General features: G+C 36.3%; 1 protein-coding gene across 7 annotated transcripts; it reads right to left on the bottom strand.

Moving 5' to 3' along the window:
• Positions 1–2,186: 2,186 nt before the first annotated feature.
• LOC148854930 (lipid phosphate phosphatase 2-like) lies at positions 2,187–13,383 on the bottom strand. Of its 7 annotated transcripts, XM_088981866.1 has the most exons (11): positions 13,029–13,218; positions 12,823–12,908; positions 12,653–12,750; positions 10,957–11,178; positions 10,761–10,848; positions 10,558–10,667; positions 10,328–10,418; positions 9,748–9,936; positions 9,582–9,641; positions 2,972–3,176; positions 2,187–2,507 (listed from the first exon to the last, which is right to left on the bottom strand). In XM_088981866.1, exons 3-11 carry the CDS (start codon positions 12,722–12,724, stop codon positions 2,453–2,455), a joined length of 1,092 nt encoding a protein of 363 aa, XP_088837992.1. In that variant the 5' UTR covers positions 12,725–12,750; positions 12,823–12,908; positions 13,029–13,218; the 3' UTR covers positions 2,187–2,452. The 7 variants fall into 7 exon arrangements, with proteins under 7 accessions (XP_088837992.1, XP_088837993.1, XP_088837991.1 ...); XM_088981867.1 differs by lacking the exon at positions 13,029–13,218 and having other exon boundaries at positions 12,823–12,915; XM_088981868.1 differs by lacking the exon at positions 2,187–2,507 and having other exon boundaries at positions 2,847–3,176.
• Between the last annotated feature and the right edge of the window lie 3,788 nt (positions 13,384–17,171).

Genomic DNA, 17,171 nt, shown 5'->3' with positions numbered 1-17,171 from the left:
TAATTTAACAGGGAGTATTTAAGTAATTCAGTGATAATTGAAAACCTTCTTTCATGGATAAGCAAGTACGAAAGCAACCTGAGCAAAGAATACTACATAGTGCATACCCAAATTTTATTCCCTAACACAAGAATAATTATCCACCAACTCAACCCAGGTCGTAACTAACTTGGATACGGTAAGGTTAGGGTTTTCTTTTCTTTTTATAATTCTCTTTTTCTTCTAGTTCTTCTCCATGTTATTTATTTGAATTTTGAAGAACAATTTGGCAAGATTAGGTGGCAAAGAATACATTAAACAATGTTATGGTAAATGTCCAGTTGTTCACATGAGATCCTGTGACCAATCCAGACCTCCATCTGATATGACCCACTGGATTGGGCACATGTCTAATGTTACAATTAATCAATGTCATATGCCCCACTTTTTACGGGCGTTTTACTCTTTCAGTTTTTACCACTGATGTTAGCCCTTTAGAGTTTTCATATACAAGGTCAAATGCGACTCTAAATACATCCTCACAACTAACAACTAACAAGGCTGTGATTCTTGTCTAACTCCAACCTTTTAGTCCAATATGCCAGCCCAACTTGGAGTTGGAGGTCTGGTTCAGGTTGACTGGCTGATCACAATCCGAATTGCAGGTTTGTCCCCTATGTCTTCCTCAGTTGCTTTCTTGTAGCATGTTCATCACTTCAAGTTGCAAAGAAGTGACTTCCAAGTACAGATTTAAGGCCTGTTTGATTTGCGGGAATAGGGGTCTGGAATCGGAATGGGCGATTCCGATTCCAACTGTTTGGTTGAGCGGAATTGAAATCCACTCCCATTCCTCTATTCCAATTCTCATTCTCCTTCCTGTCTAAATCAAATAGACTATGGAAATAGACCATTCCAATTCCGATTTCAAAGGATTTTGATTCTGATTCCGATTCCAATTCTGGCTGTGAACCAAACAGACCCTAAGAAGTATTTGGTAGTTGCTTTAATTTCCTACCACGGATCTTCGTGGGAAGGGCTGTCTAACTCGCAAGTTGCCTTTGCTATTTGGTTGGTTATACATGTCCTAAGCATGCTACTCCTCTAATAGGCAATCTCTTCCAGCTGGTTTAAGCTTCTTTCAGCTTCAGCTTCTTTAAGAATAAGAAGGATGCAACATCATACCCTAAACCCTGGTACTGTTTTCTATGTGAGTCTATGACATGGTTTCGTTGTGCTCTGGTTGTTGTGGTTTATTATGGCATTTCAAATTACCAAAAAAGATTACAAAAGAAAACTTTCCTTGAACCCTCCTTCTCAATTTGACAGGAATCATGGCTTTGTATAGTTGGTAAGAAAATGTCAGTTTATAAAAACAAAAGATAAATCATCTACTGCAGGTATCAAGTAATGGGAAAAGAGATCAAGTTTCAGTTAAACAATGCAATTTCCCAAATAAATTTCAAGTGTTCAGACAAGTAACTAGTAAGATAACCATCTAATGTCTTAGAAATTTTGCTTTTCTGAGTCGATATTTTCTAACCATTCCAATGCCATAAATGAAAAGGAGAATTCTCCTTTTTTCACGGGTCCCTTCTCTAACGAACCAAACAAATCCAAAAGAAACTGAGCCGTGTTTAATGTCAGTGAACAACATTAACACATGAATAGACAATGTTCCTGATAGTGATACTGACATTCCAATAATACTATTCAACAATTTGCCCAAAATTCTGTGCTTCCATTCTATTTTTGTTTGTGTCAAGTCAATTCCTAATTTCTTTCATTTATTCTCTTTATCCTGATTACCACAAAGAAAGAGGTACAATGATGGCACACATTAAGGCTCAGTTTGGAAGGAGTACAAATGCAAATATGTAGACTGCAAAACCTTGTGTTTTATATTATTTTGTACATATTTGCATTTGTACTCTTTCCAAACTGAGCCAACTTGCAAATTTGAAATGCCTATTATTCTCTAGAATAGCTATTTCTTTTGTTTGGTTAATGGATTATAAAAAAGGTATTCACATCAGATCTGAATAACAATGACATTTTCCAAACTATCAGCCTACCCATACTGCAAGCATTGCATGGACTCCCCCCAATGGGATTATCTTGTCTCAGAGACATCTTTGATGATGAGTTCTTAATGTTCAAACCTATCTATTCTTTTCTTACCCTTGTTTGAGATAAACTAGTATATGTCATGCACTGCTAATTCACCTTTCCCTGTATAAAAACCTCCAGATGACAAAAGATGGTAGTCTACATTTATTTACCATTTAACATGGCATATGAATGGCAAAACACAAGATTCCACTTTTTAGCAACACATTTTCTTTGCACAAGTACCTAGATCCACATTTTCTCAGCTGGCCATCCATATCAATCAATATGCAGTGAATTCTGATTCTTGTGCCCATATCCATGCAACACTTCAGTATGCTTCTTCATACAGCCACAATCATCATCTTTAGACATTCAGGAGTGGCAGCATCATCTCTTCCCAACCTCTGTGTTTCTTAGAGCTTAATAATACATTAACCAACATATTAACATTGACAATGAAGGTAAATGATAATTGAAACTGGAGCATGACCACTTGAAACCAAACCAGGCACCAGAACTGAAAAAAGTTTGTTTTTATTTCCAAGGGAAAACAGAAACATGTTTTGCGAAACCAACATTTACTTCTAAAAACTCAGAGAGAAAATTGCCAGTCTCCCATATTGGTACCTCTGATTTTATGCAGAAGTTTTTGCTGATTTGAATGGCATTACAAGTTATATCCTGGTTCACACGAATAAGTTTTTATCTGATTTGGTGATGCATGCTAAATACATCTAGAACTAATTATTAAGCATGCCTTTTTCTCTGAAGAGAGGAGCAACTAAAAAGGGAATTTGTGTCAATACATTTACATGAGACTAGTATAGTTACAGCACATCAAGAAGGAGGTGCAGATAAACAAATTACAAGATGTACAAATTACCTCCTCCCAGATTCCAGTTCATCTAATGTCATGCTAGAATCATTTGGCCTAGATAATCCCATAAACTCAGTATTGTTCTGTTCAACTTGTTGGTTCACAGTCTCTACCCTCACAGCATGCACATTTAATGTGTTCACTGCATTGATTGGTTGTTCACAGCCATTTAATTCTTCCAATGTCCTTAAGTATGCATAAGGCCTACAACCTGCAGGAGAAAAGGTTAAGAGGCTAACTAACTGAACCAAATCTTGGATTATCTTAGAACGTCAGTAAACAGATAAAAATAATAGACAAATTAATCCAGTATCTGAGTACTCATTACTCATCATCTTGGCTTCAACTATCTTTATACCAATTCCTTAATAAATAAATGTATTGAGTGCCAAAGGGTTATGGACATTCCCTAATAGAAAAGATCAATTTCTGTGACCATGAATTAGTTGCATATTGAGTTGTTCTCTAATTGGACAAAATAAGCAGTTTTATCAGCAAACATAAAAGCAGTGCTGTCAATGGGGTGATAGAATGGCTGACCAAAAACTAACTGTATTTGCTGCGAAGGATTTGACTAGTTGACTATATGTAATAAATGAAATATAATAATTCAATCTCAAATATATGCTAATAAAGATTGTAAATCATGGGTTGAGGATTTGTTAAATTCTGAAAGGGGCCCAGCCCGATGCCTAGGCCTGATGAAGTGGCAATTCTTCAGACTGGTTAGCTACATTTGCACAGCATTTAATAAACATACCAGTTTTGCAAACACAAAAAAGAAGGCTATTTATTGTTCAGAGGGAAAATATACTTGCCTGTTTGATGTGGCCTCTTTATTTATGTAAAATTTTCATACAAAGCAAATCAGAAAACCTACAAAAGCTCTTCCATTCTTCCCTTTTATTTTGCCTCATTTCTATTTACATTCTCTCATCTAATCGATTGCCATCACAAATACTTGACAGAAAATGGCGTTTTCAAATAATTATATATAAACACATACAAGTAAAAAAAATTAGAAAACAAATTGGTACTCAACCAGTTGTTGCTTAGTGGTCCTATGTGATTGAATCCTAGACAACGACTGACTGTTTAATGATGCAAGCAATATGGACCTTACCTGATGACCAGTTGACACACCAACAAAACCACCTCAAAACTAATGGGTCTAGTCATTGTATACCTCTTTAAACATGTTGATGATCCAAGCCAAATTCAACAACAGTTGTTAGCACTTGGCAATGTTAGAAAGGCACCATAAGAAAATAAATATCCAATTAGATGCAGAACTTGAAAATAGTTATTTTATTAAATACATTTTTGAATTATTTATGCCCCTTAATATTTATTTTATGACCATGTCCATATGCTGTAATTTCTAGAGATTTACATGCCTGATATATGTGGGAACATGAATACATGGCTGCAACCCATGCCAAGTAGCTAAGATGACAGCGGAAAAGATCAATGCTCATCATAAGATCGGGCAAATACTCAATTATAACTGCAGATTCAAGTTTGAGCTCTTTCAAAAGAAAGTGAGAAAACTACACTCCTTATCAGAACTCACAAGAAAATCAATGACATCATTTTCCTCCTCTAGGTAGCATACTTATTTTGCTTTAGTGGGTGGAGGGGGGCTGAGATATAGAAATGCAGGTGAAGGACAGAATCTCCACACAAGAGAAATAAAGGCCCAGTTTGGCAATGTTCCCACCTGTTCCTGTTCTTTTAGAAATTCCTGTTCCAGAACAAGAATTTTATTTCTTGCTCTTCAGGAGTAACAAATACATTTGGAAAATTGTTCTTCAAGAATGAATTTTTGTTCTACAGGAATAGAAATAGTTTTTGGATAATGAAACTATTTTTTAACATCGGTTTTGCAAATCCACCAACATTCATAACCAAAGTGCCATTCTACTAGTCATTGTTACACTACCCATTTACCAAACCATGCAAAATAAACGGAAATCAAACTATATCCTAGGCCATCCTATTGAATCAGCTATTTGATTTGCAATTTCTCATTGAAGTTCTACCATTTCTGGCACATTATCTGCATTCACTTCATTATTGACCGCTGATGTCCATCATCTGGATCTTCCACCTCAAGATTATCGTTCCCATATTCATTAGAAAGATCATCATCAATCTTATCTCTCTTAATTTCATCTCAAACAAAATTGTGAATCACACATGCATGATGCAGCTACCACTATCTTGCACTGTGTTCTCAAAGAAAATGATGGCATGAGTTTTAAGATTAGAAATCTTGCTTTCAGCACACCAAAACACCACTCTATACAGTTACACAAGCTTGAATGCCTGTAGTTAAACTCCTCTCTCGCACCCTTGGACGTCTTTATCTTCGAAAATCGGACAAGTGGTATCTCAGATGGCAGTAAAAACAATTAGAGATTGTTTAAACTCCACTAAGATTTGCAGCGGCAAGTTGGAGTTCACTATCGAACGGAAATGTTTGGTAGGGCTTATTTCTATCATTTAGTGTGAAATACCCAAAATACCCCTTCTCTCATGTGGGAGTCGTTAACACGTGTTCGTTAGTAGGGGTTAACGTTGTGGGAACCGCACGTTCCTTGGGAACGTGTTCTTTGGGAGCGTCGATTTTTTCACTCCCAAAGAATGCGTTCTTTGGGTGTTGTTCTCACATGGGAACACCTTTTTTTTTTGTTTTTCTTGTACCAAACACGTTTTTGCTCTGTGAGAACACTAGGAACGTGCAAAACGTTCTCGCAGAACGTTGCCAAACAGAGCGAAAGTTTTCAGATCAAGAACATTGATATATTTAGTTGACTCACTTTGTTAGGATTAGAAAAAATGGTGAAGTGGGATGACAACTATAAGAATGGCAATGGGGTGGGAACCCTATTCTCTAGCCCTAACTCCGACTTTGAAACAAATCTCCATCCATGATCCCTGATGGAGATGGGTTCCCATTGGGGACTTGAATCCCCAAAGTTTTTAAATTAAAATTACTTTTAAAAAATAGATTTACTTAATATAAGAGAGTTTTTTTAAAATATAATATAAATAATATTATATATGTATATATTTAATATATACATATATGTTTAATATATATAAGTTGGGTTGGGGTTGGGCAGGGAATTCACTTCCCATCCCGGTCCCTGTCCCAGATCAGGTATCACTATCAATCCCCATCCCCACCAAGGCAAGGGGGGGGGGGAGGGTTGAGGAATCTGGGTACCTGATAGGGACGGGTGAAATTGCCATCCCTAGGCAACTGTTAATTGAAGAAAGTCATACATGTAATTAGAAAATCAACTTATGCATACAAACAATCTTAGGAAAAGACAACTTAAAATGATCAAATAACACAGGAACTAGTGAGGACATACTATCATGGAAAACTAAATGCTGGAAATAAAAATCTGGAAGACTGGAACTGCTTGGGCATTCTTAAGTGCATACACTATAAGTTTGTCTCATGTTTAGATGGCCTAAAAATGAAACTTTTGAAACAACAAAACTAACAAGACTCATCTAAGTAGAACAATTTATGATCAAATATATGCAGATAATAGTAATAATACATAATGGAAAGACCAAGAATATCTAATTTGTAACATCTATGCAGATAGAGATCTGTGTAAATTGAAAGGAACAAGTCATGGTCAAATATGTGGATCCAAATGAGTATGAATATTAGAAAGACACAATACAATAAAAATGCCAAAGGATAAACATAGTAATATCCTTGCTGTTAATTTCATTTAATATCATGTATTTTGCTTAACTTTCCTATTTTAAAACATATCATTATTTTAGAAAAATGAGGAATAACGAAAATTTGGTAATAAAAGTAGATTTTGTTTCTTCCCAAGCACAAAACAGGTGCCTCTTTTATTGACAAACACACTCAAAAAAGCATCCAATGCTGAACAATGACCCATTTTACACTTGACTGACTTTTCTTTGAAAATTCAACTAATACTTCACATCTAGACAAACAGTAAGGCCTTGTTTACTTGTAGTGAAACTTCATTTCTAATGCACTGGTGCAACAGTATGGGAATGCAAATGAGTTGAGTGAAAATTCTGGTTTACTTTCATTTAGGTCCTACTTGTTTCATTTTTTTTCAATGTAGAGAAAATAAAGTAAAATCTGAAGCGAAAGTAAACCAGAATTTACAGTCTTGTTGTTTATACTCCCATGCATTTGTACTAGTGCAAATGAAATTGCACCAAAAACAAATGGAACCTAAAATGTTAGAGAGCATTCACATGAGTATCAACGTATGGTGCAGATATTATATATCAAAACCCATTAGTTTCATTTTCCTAAATTAAGAAAGTTAGCTATTGGAAATTCCTTAAAAGTTCCTATACTTTGAGTTCACATAACTTCTAATTAACATTCTTCTACAGTAAGGAACACCTCTAGCCATTTGAATTCATGGTATGAACACTTTCATCGTCGTTCATGTGGAATAATGTGTAGGACCCACATATGTGGTAATTCCTCTTTAATGGTGATTGTAGTTCTTTATTACTATGAACTCATACCACATAACTTGCAATTATTGTTAGTGTATGCCCTTAGCTCCAATTAGATTGATGTACATAAAACATTATTAGTGAATGAATAAAGTACATAAATGTTTCATGTTCTAATCGGTATGTTTTATGTGAAATACTCCTTAAGTTGGACACTTATGAGACTCGCATTAGTTTAGAATGTTCTCAACCACTAGATAGACTTGGGGAGTTTATCCTAACAAGGTTGACAATGGTGTGCTGCCGAACTAGTGGAGCAGTTTGTCTCAACTGCTAGGGTTAGACCCCAAGCACATCTAGTGGGTGTTTAAAAGAAACATTGAACCCAAACCAATTTCCAGTTATGCCCTAGACCTTGGAGATAGATGGGAAAAATTGAAAAGTTGCACTTAACCCCGTACTTGATTATGATACTGCACTAGGTATTGGATTGAGCTGCCTTTGATGTGCCAACCAGTGAGATCTGTCAAGGGTCAAACACCTGGGCATGCTGGAACAGTTTGGGAAATTACTTGAGTGGGTGATCATAGTGATTTGATCACCCCATTGTCAGACAAAGTGAATATCAAGCTTTACACTTTCTGATGGAAAACTAAATTGCCGGTAGTGGATTTCAACTATGTTTGAAATCTGATTTGCAAAATGTATCTATATGTTATATTACTATTTTATCAAAAAGGTTTGCGAAAGGTTTTAATCCCGGGATCCATCTGAGCAGAGAGTATCACACTATGTTTTGCAGTCAGGGAAAATGTCCTTCCTTATGGGTAGTGTCCTGATGATTATGGGTTGAGAGGTTAGGTGTAAGAGACCATTACAGGGCTAATTACCTGATGGGCTTTACCATACATAAGTCTATTATCCTTGGGTCTCCATAGAGTGGCTGAATTCAATGATCATTTAGGTGTAAATGTTGGGCTCAAACTAAGCCCAAGTTGATTGAGTCATGGGTTCACTATCTCAATCAGTGAATTTGGCCTAACATCTTCCAGAAGTAGGGCTGAACCTATATGGACTTGTGAGAGACTTTTATGGGTCCCACACCATACAATATTTAGGCCCAAAGTGGTCATGCAACACCTTAGGATGTGAACCATTAGAGAAAATGGGCATAAGGCCCATTATTAATAAGTTGCCGTGTGACTTGGGTTGAAAATGGGCATGGATTTGGATATGGAACATTATCCTCTTAAGAGAATAACTCTTATCAATTAAAGATAGAGTCTTGATCCAAATTTGATTTGGATAAACTCCTAATTAGATTAAGAGAGTGTTCTATATAAAGGAGAAATAGGGGAGAGTCCAATTCAGCTAATTCTCTCCACTCTCTTGTTCTCTCATCTTCTCCCTTGCTTCCCAGAAACCCTAATTCGATCCAGCACTGTTAGGGACTGATTTCTATCAGCCATTGATTGTGTTTTTGCAAGAAAAACATCAGGGCATATCAGGTTCACAAAGCCAATTCGATCCAAGCAAGTTGGAGAACAATTTTTGCTGAAACAGTGTTACTGAATCAACTTTGCATACACACTATGCCATCTTTAGTTTGAGGCCGATTTTGGGACTGATATTGGGTTTGAACTACCACTCTAGGAGTTGCGTTTTTGTGGTCTCCGTATCAGGTGTGATCAGTTTTAATTTTGGCTTCAAATCTGGTCCAGTTCAATGCAAGATCGATTCCGAAATTTCAGATTTCAAAATCACCGGGAAACCAGTTCCGGGGTTGGGTTAGAAAATTTTTGAAAATTCAACCTAGTTTGGCCATGTCAAATCTGATTTCTAACCCTTCCAAGAATTATAACCAGCATTTATCACAAAAAGTTACACATGAGAAATCTTTGGGTCATAAACTAATATGGTGGCCTGAATGCACATTTATGGTTTTTGAGAAGATAGTATAGATATATATTGGCTGTTTATATTGGCTCTAGAGAAGATGGGAATATGATCAAATCTGCATAACATAAATGAGTGAATTCATGATAGTAAGTATCTCTATGGACTGAAGACAGATAAATAAGTAGTTATCCAGAAAGATTATGTTGATTAATGTAGAAAAGTTCAAAAATGTTACCATCAGTATGATATGGGGGTGGGAAGAACTGCAAATAGCAAAACGTTGCCACTGAGAGGCCTACAGAGATTTAGCAAACAAAAGTGATGAGGTAAGCACAAAAATACATTAGCAAGCAGCTTTAGATACACTTTGATGACAAACCATACTATTACAAAGTACAAACCTAGGATGCCTCCAGCAAAAACATCCTGCCAATGGTGCCAATAGTCATCGACTCGAGAAATGCCAACAAGAGAAGCCACAAGCAGAGGAAGAAAAAGAATGCATAGTTTTGCCACATGGCCCCTACGGTCAAATGCTTTTATCTTGCCTGATAAGTACAATGACAAAAAACCAAGACCTGCAAAAGACCCTGAAAGGGAATTTGAAATCTTTGAAACTTGTATCTTTACAAATTGGAGGTGGAGAGACTATAGATGAATACTGCATAAGGAGCTGTTTGAGACAATAACTAAAAAATAATGTGAAAATGAGAAACAACAACAACTACTAATATTTGCATTTTTTTCTGATTTAGAAGCCTATATTAGTTGTGATCAGTATATGATAAGAGATTAATTGTTGATAAAATCATGTGTATATCTGAATAAAGAAAGCATCAGTTTGAAGGGTTAAAGATACTCTGTATATTCTAATTAAAAAGTATCCATTTATCAGAAAATATGTAATCTTTTTCCAATGTCAACTTAAACTAGAAAGCCACATGGCTAAAGCAGTACAGGTCCATGAAGTTTGATGCTTACATGAAGTATGACCACTAGGAAAGCTCTTATGCCCTTCCTTTATAACACTGGCTTTTCCATGACAAATTACATTTCCCAATTCATTGTAGACCTAAGAAAATTAAATATTAGGAAATGCTCTTATCACGTACTCAAAGTGTGAGCTAAAATAAAACCTACTGCCAAAACACATACACACAAAAGATTAACAATGCCAAGTATAAGAGAATTTGTAGTTTAGAGAAGCATACATCCTTTCCATCAGGAAAACAACGCCAGAAGAAGTCTGGTCGAGGCCGACCAACTGCATTTTTTATTGCATCCGTGATAACCCCAGTTATCAACACGGAGAATAATAGCCCTGCTCTTGCAGAGTTTGCATCACCAAATTGACTATTATAAATGGTTACACTAAGAAAGGTATTATTAATAATAAAGATGAGAAAAATGGTACCTAATATGCTATTGTGCAGATCATAAACATCTCTCCTATGAAAATAGAAGGTAGTAAATATGGCAATGGGCAACAACACTGCATACATCTGGCCATCGAGGAAAGAATGGATATAGGAAATTGTCAGAATGGATATAGGGAACTGTATATCAATTCATACTATATTTACTATACTAAAGAATACAGATAAACTTACAGGGACAGCCCAAACAGGAACTGTATTGTCTTTCAGTGGATATTTGAGATCATCCATCATATCCTTCCCCACAAAGCGGTAAAATGGATGAATGACGTACAGAGTGATCTCTATCACTACAAGAAGCAACAAAATAATCCAGTCATGCCTGTGGAACTTTGCAACTTCGTATCCATGGGATTGTACAGTATGGGCACCAAGCTGGATCTCCCTCACTCTCTCCTGTTAGAACACAGTATCATGCCAAACAGGTCTCTATGAGAAGGAGAAAAGTTCTGCTAGGATATATGTGGTGATCAATGGATAAAGAATAACTCAGATATTATATAAGGGAAATAAAGGAGAAATAGAAGGGTTTCAAATCTGAAATATAAAAGAAAATGGAAAAATGAAAATAGGGTGCATGTCAGTATAACTTATTCAAATTCTTAACCCATAATCAAAGCTCTCTACCAGAGAATTTAAAAAGTGCATATTTATAAATTCTAGGAAGACAGATGCCCAACTCCTTTTCCCATTTCAAAAAAACACTCAAAGAAAATAGGAATTATAAACTCAACCCTATACCCATTGATAACCTGCTAATAAAATGGTCATAACTTTCTTAATCACATTGGATTCCCAAGATCTTGTTGGCCTCTTGGATAGGTAACTTAAAACCTTTCAAAAGACGCTGAAACCAAGAAAAGAGACAAAGTTTTGACTCCTGAAAAACAACCTTAAAGAAATAATTCCAATTTAAGATCCAAGAGAACTTTGTGGACTGCACAAGTGACCAGACAGCCATTAGATACTTCCTTCAACTTCTAGACACTCTAAAAGCCAGTCAAACTGAACAGTACCTACCACAAATAAAATTAAAAAATCTCTAAAATATAGAAATTATTAAAAAATTACAAAATTACCTCTCTACAACCCCAAACATTGTAGTTCAATAACTTTACACTAATCATCTTATTTCCACATTTTAGGTGTCCTTTAAAGACCGTCTAGGATGGTGGGGCACATAGGAGACTTGTGAGCCCCACACATGGAATACCAAAATTTTCACAGGGAAGCTCCAAGCCACAAATCAGTTTCTTTTCTTATCAAGACCTAACAGAATCCTTGAAGCCAAGTTTAACAATGCTTTTTCCTAAATATGACATCCATTTGAAAGAGAACGCTACTACTAGGGGTTAGGATAGACCGTTGTTTTAGATTTTTCTATTTTCAAATACAATTTGGGTATTTGACCAAGATTGTACATTTCAACAGGTTCTTTATGGATCCTTAACCGTTCTCAACTCCTTTCATTTCATAAAAATCACTTATAAACGACACGAATACTTCCTAAATCTGCATGGCTAAATATCCAGAAGGCACAAGCAAAACAAATAAGACTGTGAGTGCCAAACTTCATGTTGTACAAAATTTTCAAGTAATTCTGAAAGACCAACTATATCAAAGTCCAAAGTCAAGAGAAGGGAAGGGGCATAGCGTCCCAACATCGACGGACACTCAGATTCTCATAGGTCAAGAACTTGTCATTTGCCATCTGTACATGTACACCAAACAAGACAAATCCATAAATTCCAACAAAGAAGTGGAGTTGCAGACACAGACAATATTTTATTCCTCCCATATCAAGCAACATCACCACACAAACCATACATATATTATAAACCTACTGGTTAAGAGCAAGGATCCAACCAACCTGGCGGGTGCCACTGGGATTCTTAAAGAAAGAAAGAGAAACTATGTTCCTCCAAGTCCAGGACATCGTCATGAGCACAAACGAACAAAATTACTGACCTTTAGCACTCTCAGAAGTCAGAGGCAATAAAGATAAACCTCCCAAAGAAAAGAAAGCCAAACACTACATACCTTTCTACAGAAATAGAAAACAGAAGCAAAAGATAATGGAGGAAAGCGAACTAATAATTTAGCACCAACCAATCAAGATGCAAATCCTATCCAGGACAAATGCGACTTAGGAAGTAGTAAAATCGATGATATGAGACAATAAAAAAAAACACAGTAAATAAGATGAATGACAGAAGGAAAAGCAAGCAAGTTGTTGTGTGGGTTACTTGAAAATTCCTGATCAGGAAACTGCAAGACTTTAACTGTCGGCCTCGGACCCAAGATTTATACAGGACAGTGACCAGAGCCGAAGTGGAACTGAAGGAACGAGAGGGAGGAGAGGTTGGATTGGAGGAATGGCGGGTTGAACAGATGGAGTTACCACGTTGGATGTTGGAATTCGATGATTGGCGCTGCGACTTTGTTTTGCGTCTCGGATCACCGTTAACTTTCATATCAAGGATGGCTCTGTGGTCCTCTCCTTCATTTAGCAGGCTATCTTTACGGGGTGGTTGATTGTGGCTGCTGACATCGATAACCGCTTGATTAAAACTGGTGCATAAGGAGATAAAAAAAAAAAGTTTCGGATTTATAAAAAATGAAGGTATTTTTTATCAATTAAGGTTTAAGAAACTTACGGGTGTACTTTCCTTCATAAGCTGTCGAGTTTTGACTGTGTATAATCGATAGGGTAGAGATTAGACATTATTAATGGAAAATCATTTCATTAGCATAGAAAAAAGTTTTCGTTTGACATGAATATCTCTTCAATTATCCACTCCTTTTTCCAATAAATCAAGAAAAACCAAAATGAATCCATAAATTTATATTTATCATAAGCAAACTTTTACTATTTCATTAATATTGAATCCAATCACAAATCTGCAAGGATGTATTGGAGCGATGAAGAGGACTTGAACATTGTATTTTGAAAACTAATCAAATAATACATCGTTCAAATAAATAAATAAATGTAGTTTGAAAATTTATAAAATTTTAAATAATTGAATAAAAATACATTTGAAAATTGACATGACTCTAAGGGTGAAAGGTATTATCACAAATTGAAAGTTTAGGGGGTTTTGTGGAAAATGAAAGTTGAGGCGGTATTTGTCATTAATCCTGTAGTACTAGGTCTTTGAAATTTATCTATTTATTTGGGCAAAATACAAAAACCTCCATAAACTTTATGAAAATAATTAAAAACTTTCCCTTTAGTTTCACTTTAATAAAAACCTCAATTGAACTTTTAAAAAAATTGACAAAAACCTCCCTTCCATCGCTAACCCAAACGAAAATTGTTAGACCAATGCATCAATCTTTTCTAAATACCCATTTTACCCTTTGTAAATTTATCTCTCTACTTTCCCTCTCTCTCTAGGAATCAAGCTGTTTCTTTACACTTTGACTCGTTGTCTCCCCAACTTCAAAAGCCACGCTCCCCCATCTAGGGGTGATCATTTCAACCCAATTTGGCCCGGCCCTGAAATTCTGGGCTTGGGCTTGGGTTTTGTGTTCAAGCTCGACCCGAGCTTGGGCCCACATCAAGCCCACAAATTTTAGGGCCAAGCTTGGGCTTAATACTTTAAGTCCAACCCGGCCTACATACATTTAAACTTACATATTTTGTGTATAATATATACATACATATGTTATTTTACATTATTTTATATATTTTATACATAAATATTATAACACGATATGTATAATTTATATTATATGTAATATTTTATATTATATAATATATAAAATAAAAGTTTATATGCATGTTATGTCATTTAATATAAAATATTATACATAATGTTTTATATATGAAAGACATTGGTGAAGAATCAGGCCCGGCCCCGCCTAGGCTCGTGTAGACTTGGGCTTGGACTTATGTTATAGGCCCGGAACCAGGCTTAAGCTATAGCCCTCATCATAAGTGCAAATCCCAGCCTGGGCCCGGTCCATGATCACCCCTACCCCCATCCCCCACCTCTCTCCCTCTCTCTAGGAGTCAACTAGCGTTGTTTCTTTACTACATGGTTTTTAAAACCAAATCAATCAGTTTTGGGCCAAAATGACGATTCTAGGGTAAACCATGCTTTACCGTTTGATTCATTTGCTCCCCAACTTCAATACCCATGCTCCCCCATCTCCCACTTCTCTCTCTCACTCACTCACTCTCACTCTGAGCTTTCAAATGCCCCATCTCCCTTGACATTATGAAATCTCCGGTAAGCCTGTGCATCGGCATTACTTACGACTAATCCAGTATCTAGAAATGGCTCGATAGTGCCCAAAGTAGAGAAATGTTATTTGTTACAGTAGGTTTCACACCCATTGGAGCGCCACTGATGACTTGCGGAAACTTAAATTAGGGTTTCAACAGATGGTTTCCCATCATTTTAGGGTTTCATTCACCCTCTACTATTGTTGCTGTTGAAACAACCAAATGATTGCAATATTGAAGCAGAAAACAGAAGAACAGTTAATGGTCTTAAGTCAGGATTTTCAAATACTTGAACTAGTAGCACCTAAAAATGGCTCCAACAATCTTTTCTCTTTTTCAAAATAGAAATTTCCCCTCATGACTCATGAGTGTGTCCCTATTCCCATATGCTCCTCCCCTCTCTTTATTATAACTTTCTTATTGAGATTTCAAAAATCAGAATAGAGAATCCTCCCGTTCTCCTTCCTTGAAATTAAGAATGAAAATCATAAAAAACAAAACTTCAATTTCTCCTCCAAAAAGAAGCCAAAAAGCTTCCACTACCCACCATTACATAGGGTTAACTTTGGTTGTTGGGGCCCAACAACATAGGCTGTTGAGACAGTTTCTGAGCTGGGCATGTTTTGGGCAATTCACCTATTCATGCCCAGCTTTGATTTTTAGTAAAAATAAATTAATATATAATTACTAATTTACCCATTCTTATGGTAACGTGGCATTTCCAGAAATTCTCTCAACAGTATAGGCTATTGGCCCCCAACAGCTAAAGTTTTTCCCCGTTACATATATCTCTCCCTCTCTCCTCGTTTCATCATATCTCCTAATCTCTCATTTTTCCCGAACAACAACTACGAATGCCATCTCCCTCTGTGAATAAAACAACAAAGAGAGCATCCCTCCTTTCTTTGCTAGCCAAATTAGCCCAATTCATGAAATCAATCCCTTTTTCACCAATAAAAAAATGAGGAGAATGAGAAGGCCTCTCGAGAACATTACCCATCTCATATGTCCATTAGTTTGATGCAGTTCGGTTGTTGACGTTGATATTCTTTTATAGGTAATGCCGGTGCGTAGGCTTATCGGAGATTCCATGATGTCGAGGGAGATGGGGAATTTGAAAGCTCAGAGAGAGAGGTAGAAGTGGGGGACAACTATGGCTTTTGAAGCTAGGGAATGAACATATCAAAGTGTGAAGAAGCAGCGTCACTTGACTCTAGTAGAGGGTTTGTAGAGAGAGAAAGAAAGTAATTTACAAAATACATATAAATTAATTTACAAAAGAGTAAAATGGATATTTGAAAAATATTGATGCATGGGTCTGTTGTTCGTCTGAATCAATGATGGAAGGGAGGCTTTTGCCCATTTCTTTAAAAGTCCAAGGGAAATTTTTGTTAGAGTGAAACTAAAGAAGAGGTTTTTATGATTGTCGAAGGGAAGGTTTTTGTATTTAACTCTATTTATTTTTTCTCCTTGGACTAGACAATAACACAACATGAGTAGCCCATCCCAACAATGCAGGCAGGATCGTATCCCAAGTCTCCGCTGGGGCTAGGGGCATATCACAATTGGGGCAGATCTCGTAATGCATTGGTGTATAGAGTGGGGTTTTTTGACATTTTGAATATTTATAACTCTGTAGTGGAAAACAGAAACCTGCATTGAGCTTATCCATATTTTCATTTTTTTGAAAAGTGTAGAATAGATGAAGGATTTATATATATATATATAATCAATTCTAAGCTGACACCTTCCCCAAATGTACTTTAAACCTATAAATTTTAACCTTGGGCTGAATCTTCATTCTCTGTGAATTTATTTATTATGTGTGTGTAAGCGGTTAGATGGATGATATTGTTTTGACGGTCATTGGTCAACCTTTGTCAATTGCATCATAGTGGCATTGCCAGATTGCATAATTGCATATCCAAGATAGCTAATAGCCATGTCCCATGCGGGTTGGTTGATGGGATAAATAATAAATTGACAAACCAATCCAAACGTAGTGGCTATTTAATGGCATTTTTCTTATACACGACAGATACCAAGGAGTGGGAACAAAGAAGAGTACACGAAGGTCCATTGACCATTCCACAGAGATTCTGCATTCTGCAATCCTGTGGATTTGACCTTGATTTTCATCCCGCATTTCCATATT

This window comes from Nelumbo lutea, chromosome 4, assembly GCF_056320005.1.
Source record: "Nelumbo lutea isolate HS-2025 chromosome 4, American lotus-T2T, whole genome shotgun sequence".
In the NCBI taxonomy this organism is placed as follows: Eukaryota; Viridiplantae; Streptophyta; class Magnoliopsida; order Proteales; family Nelumbonaceae; genus Nelumbo; species Nelumbo lutea.
The sequence above is the reverse complement of the archived record's forward strand: the minus strand, read 5'-3'. Positions and strand labels throughout refer to the sequence as shown.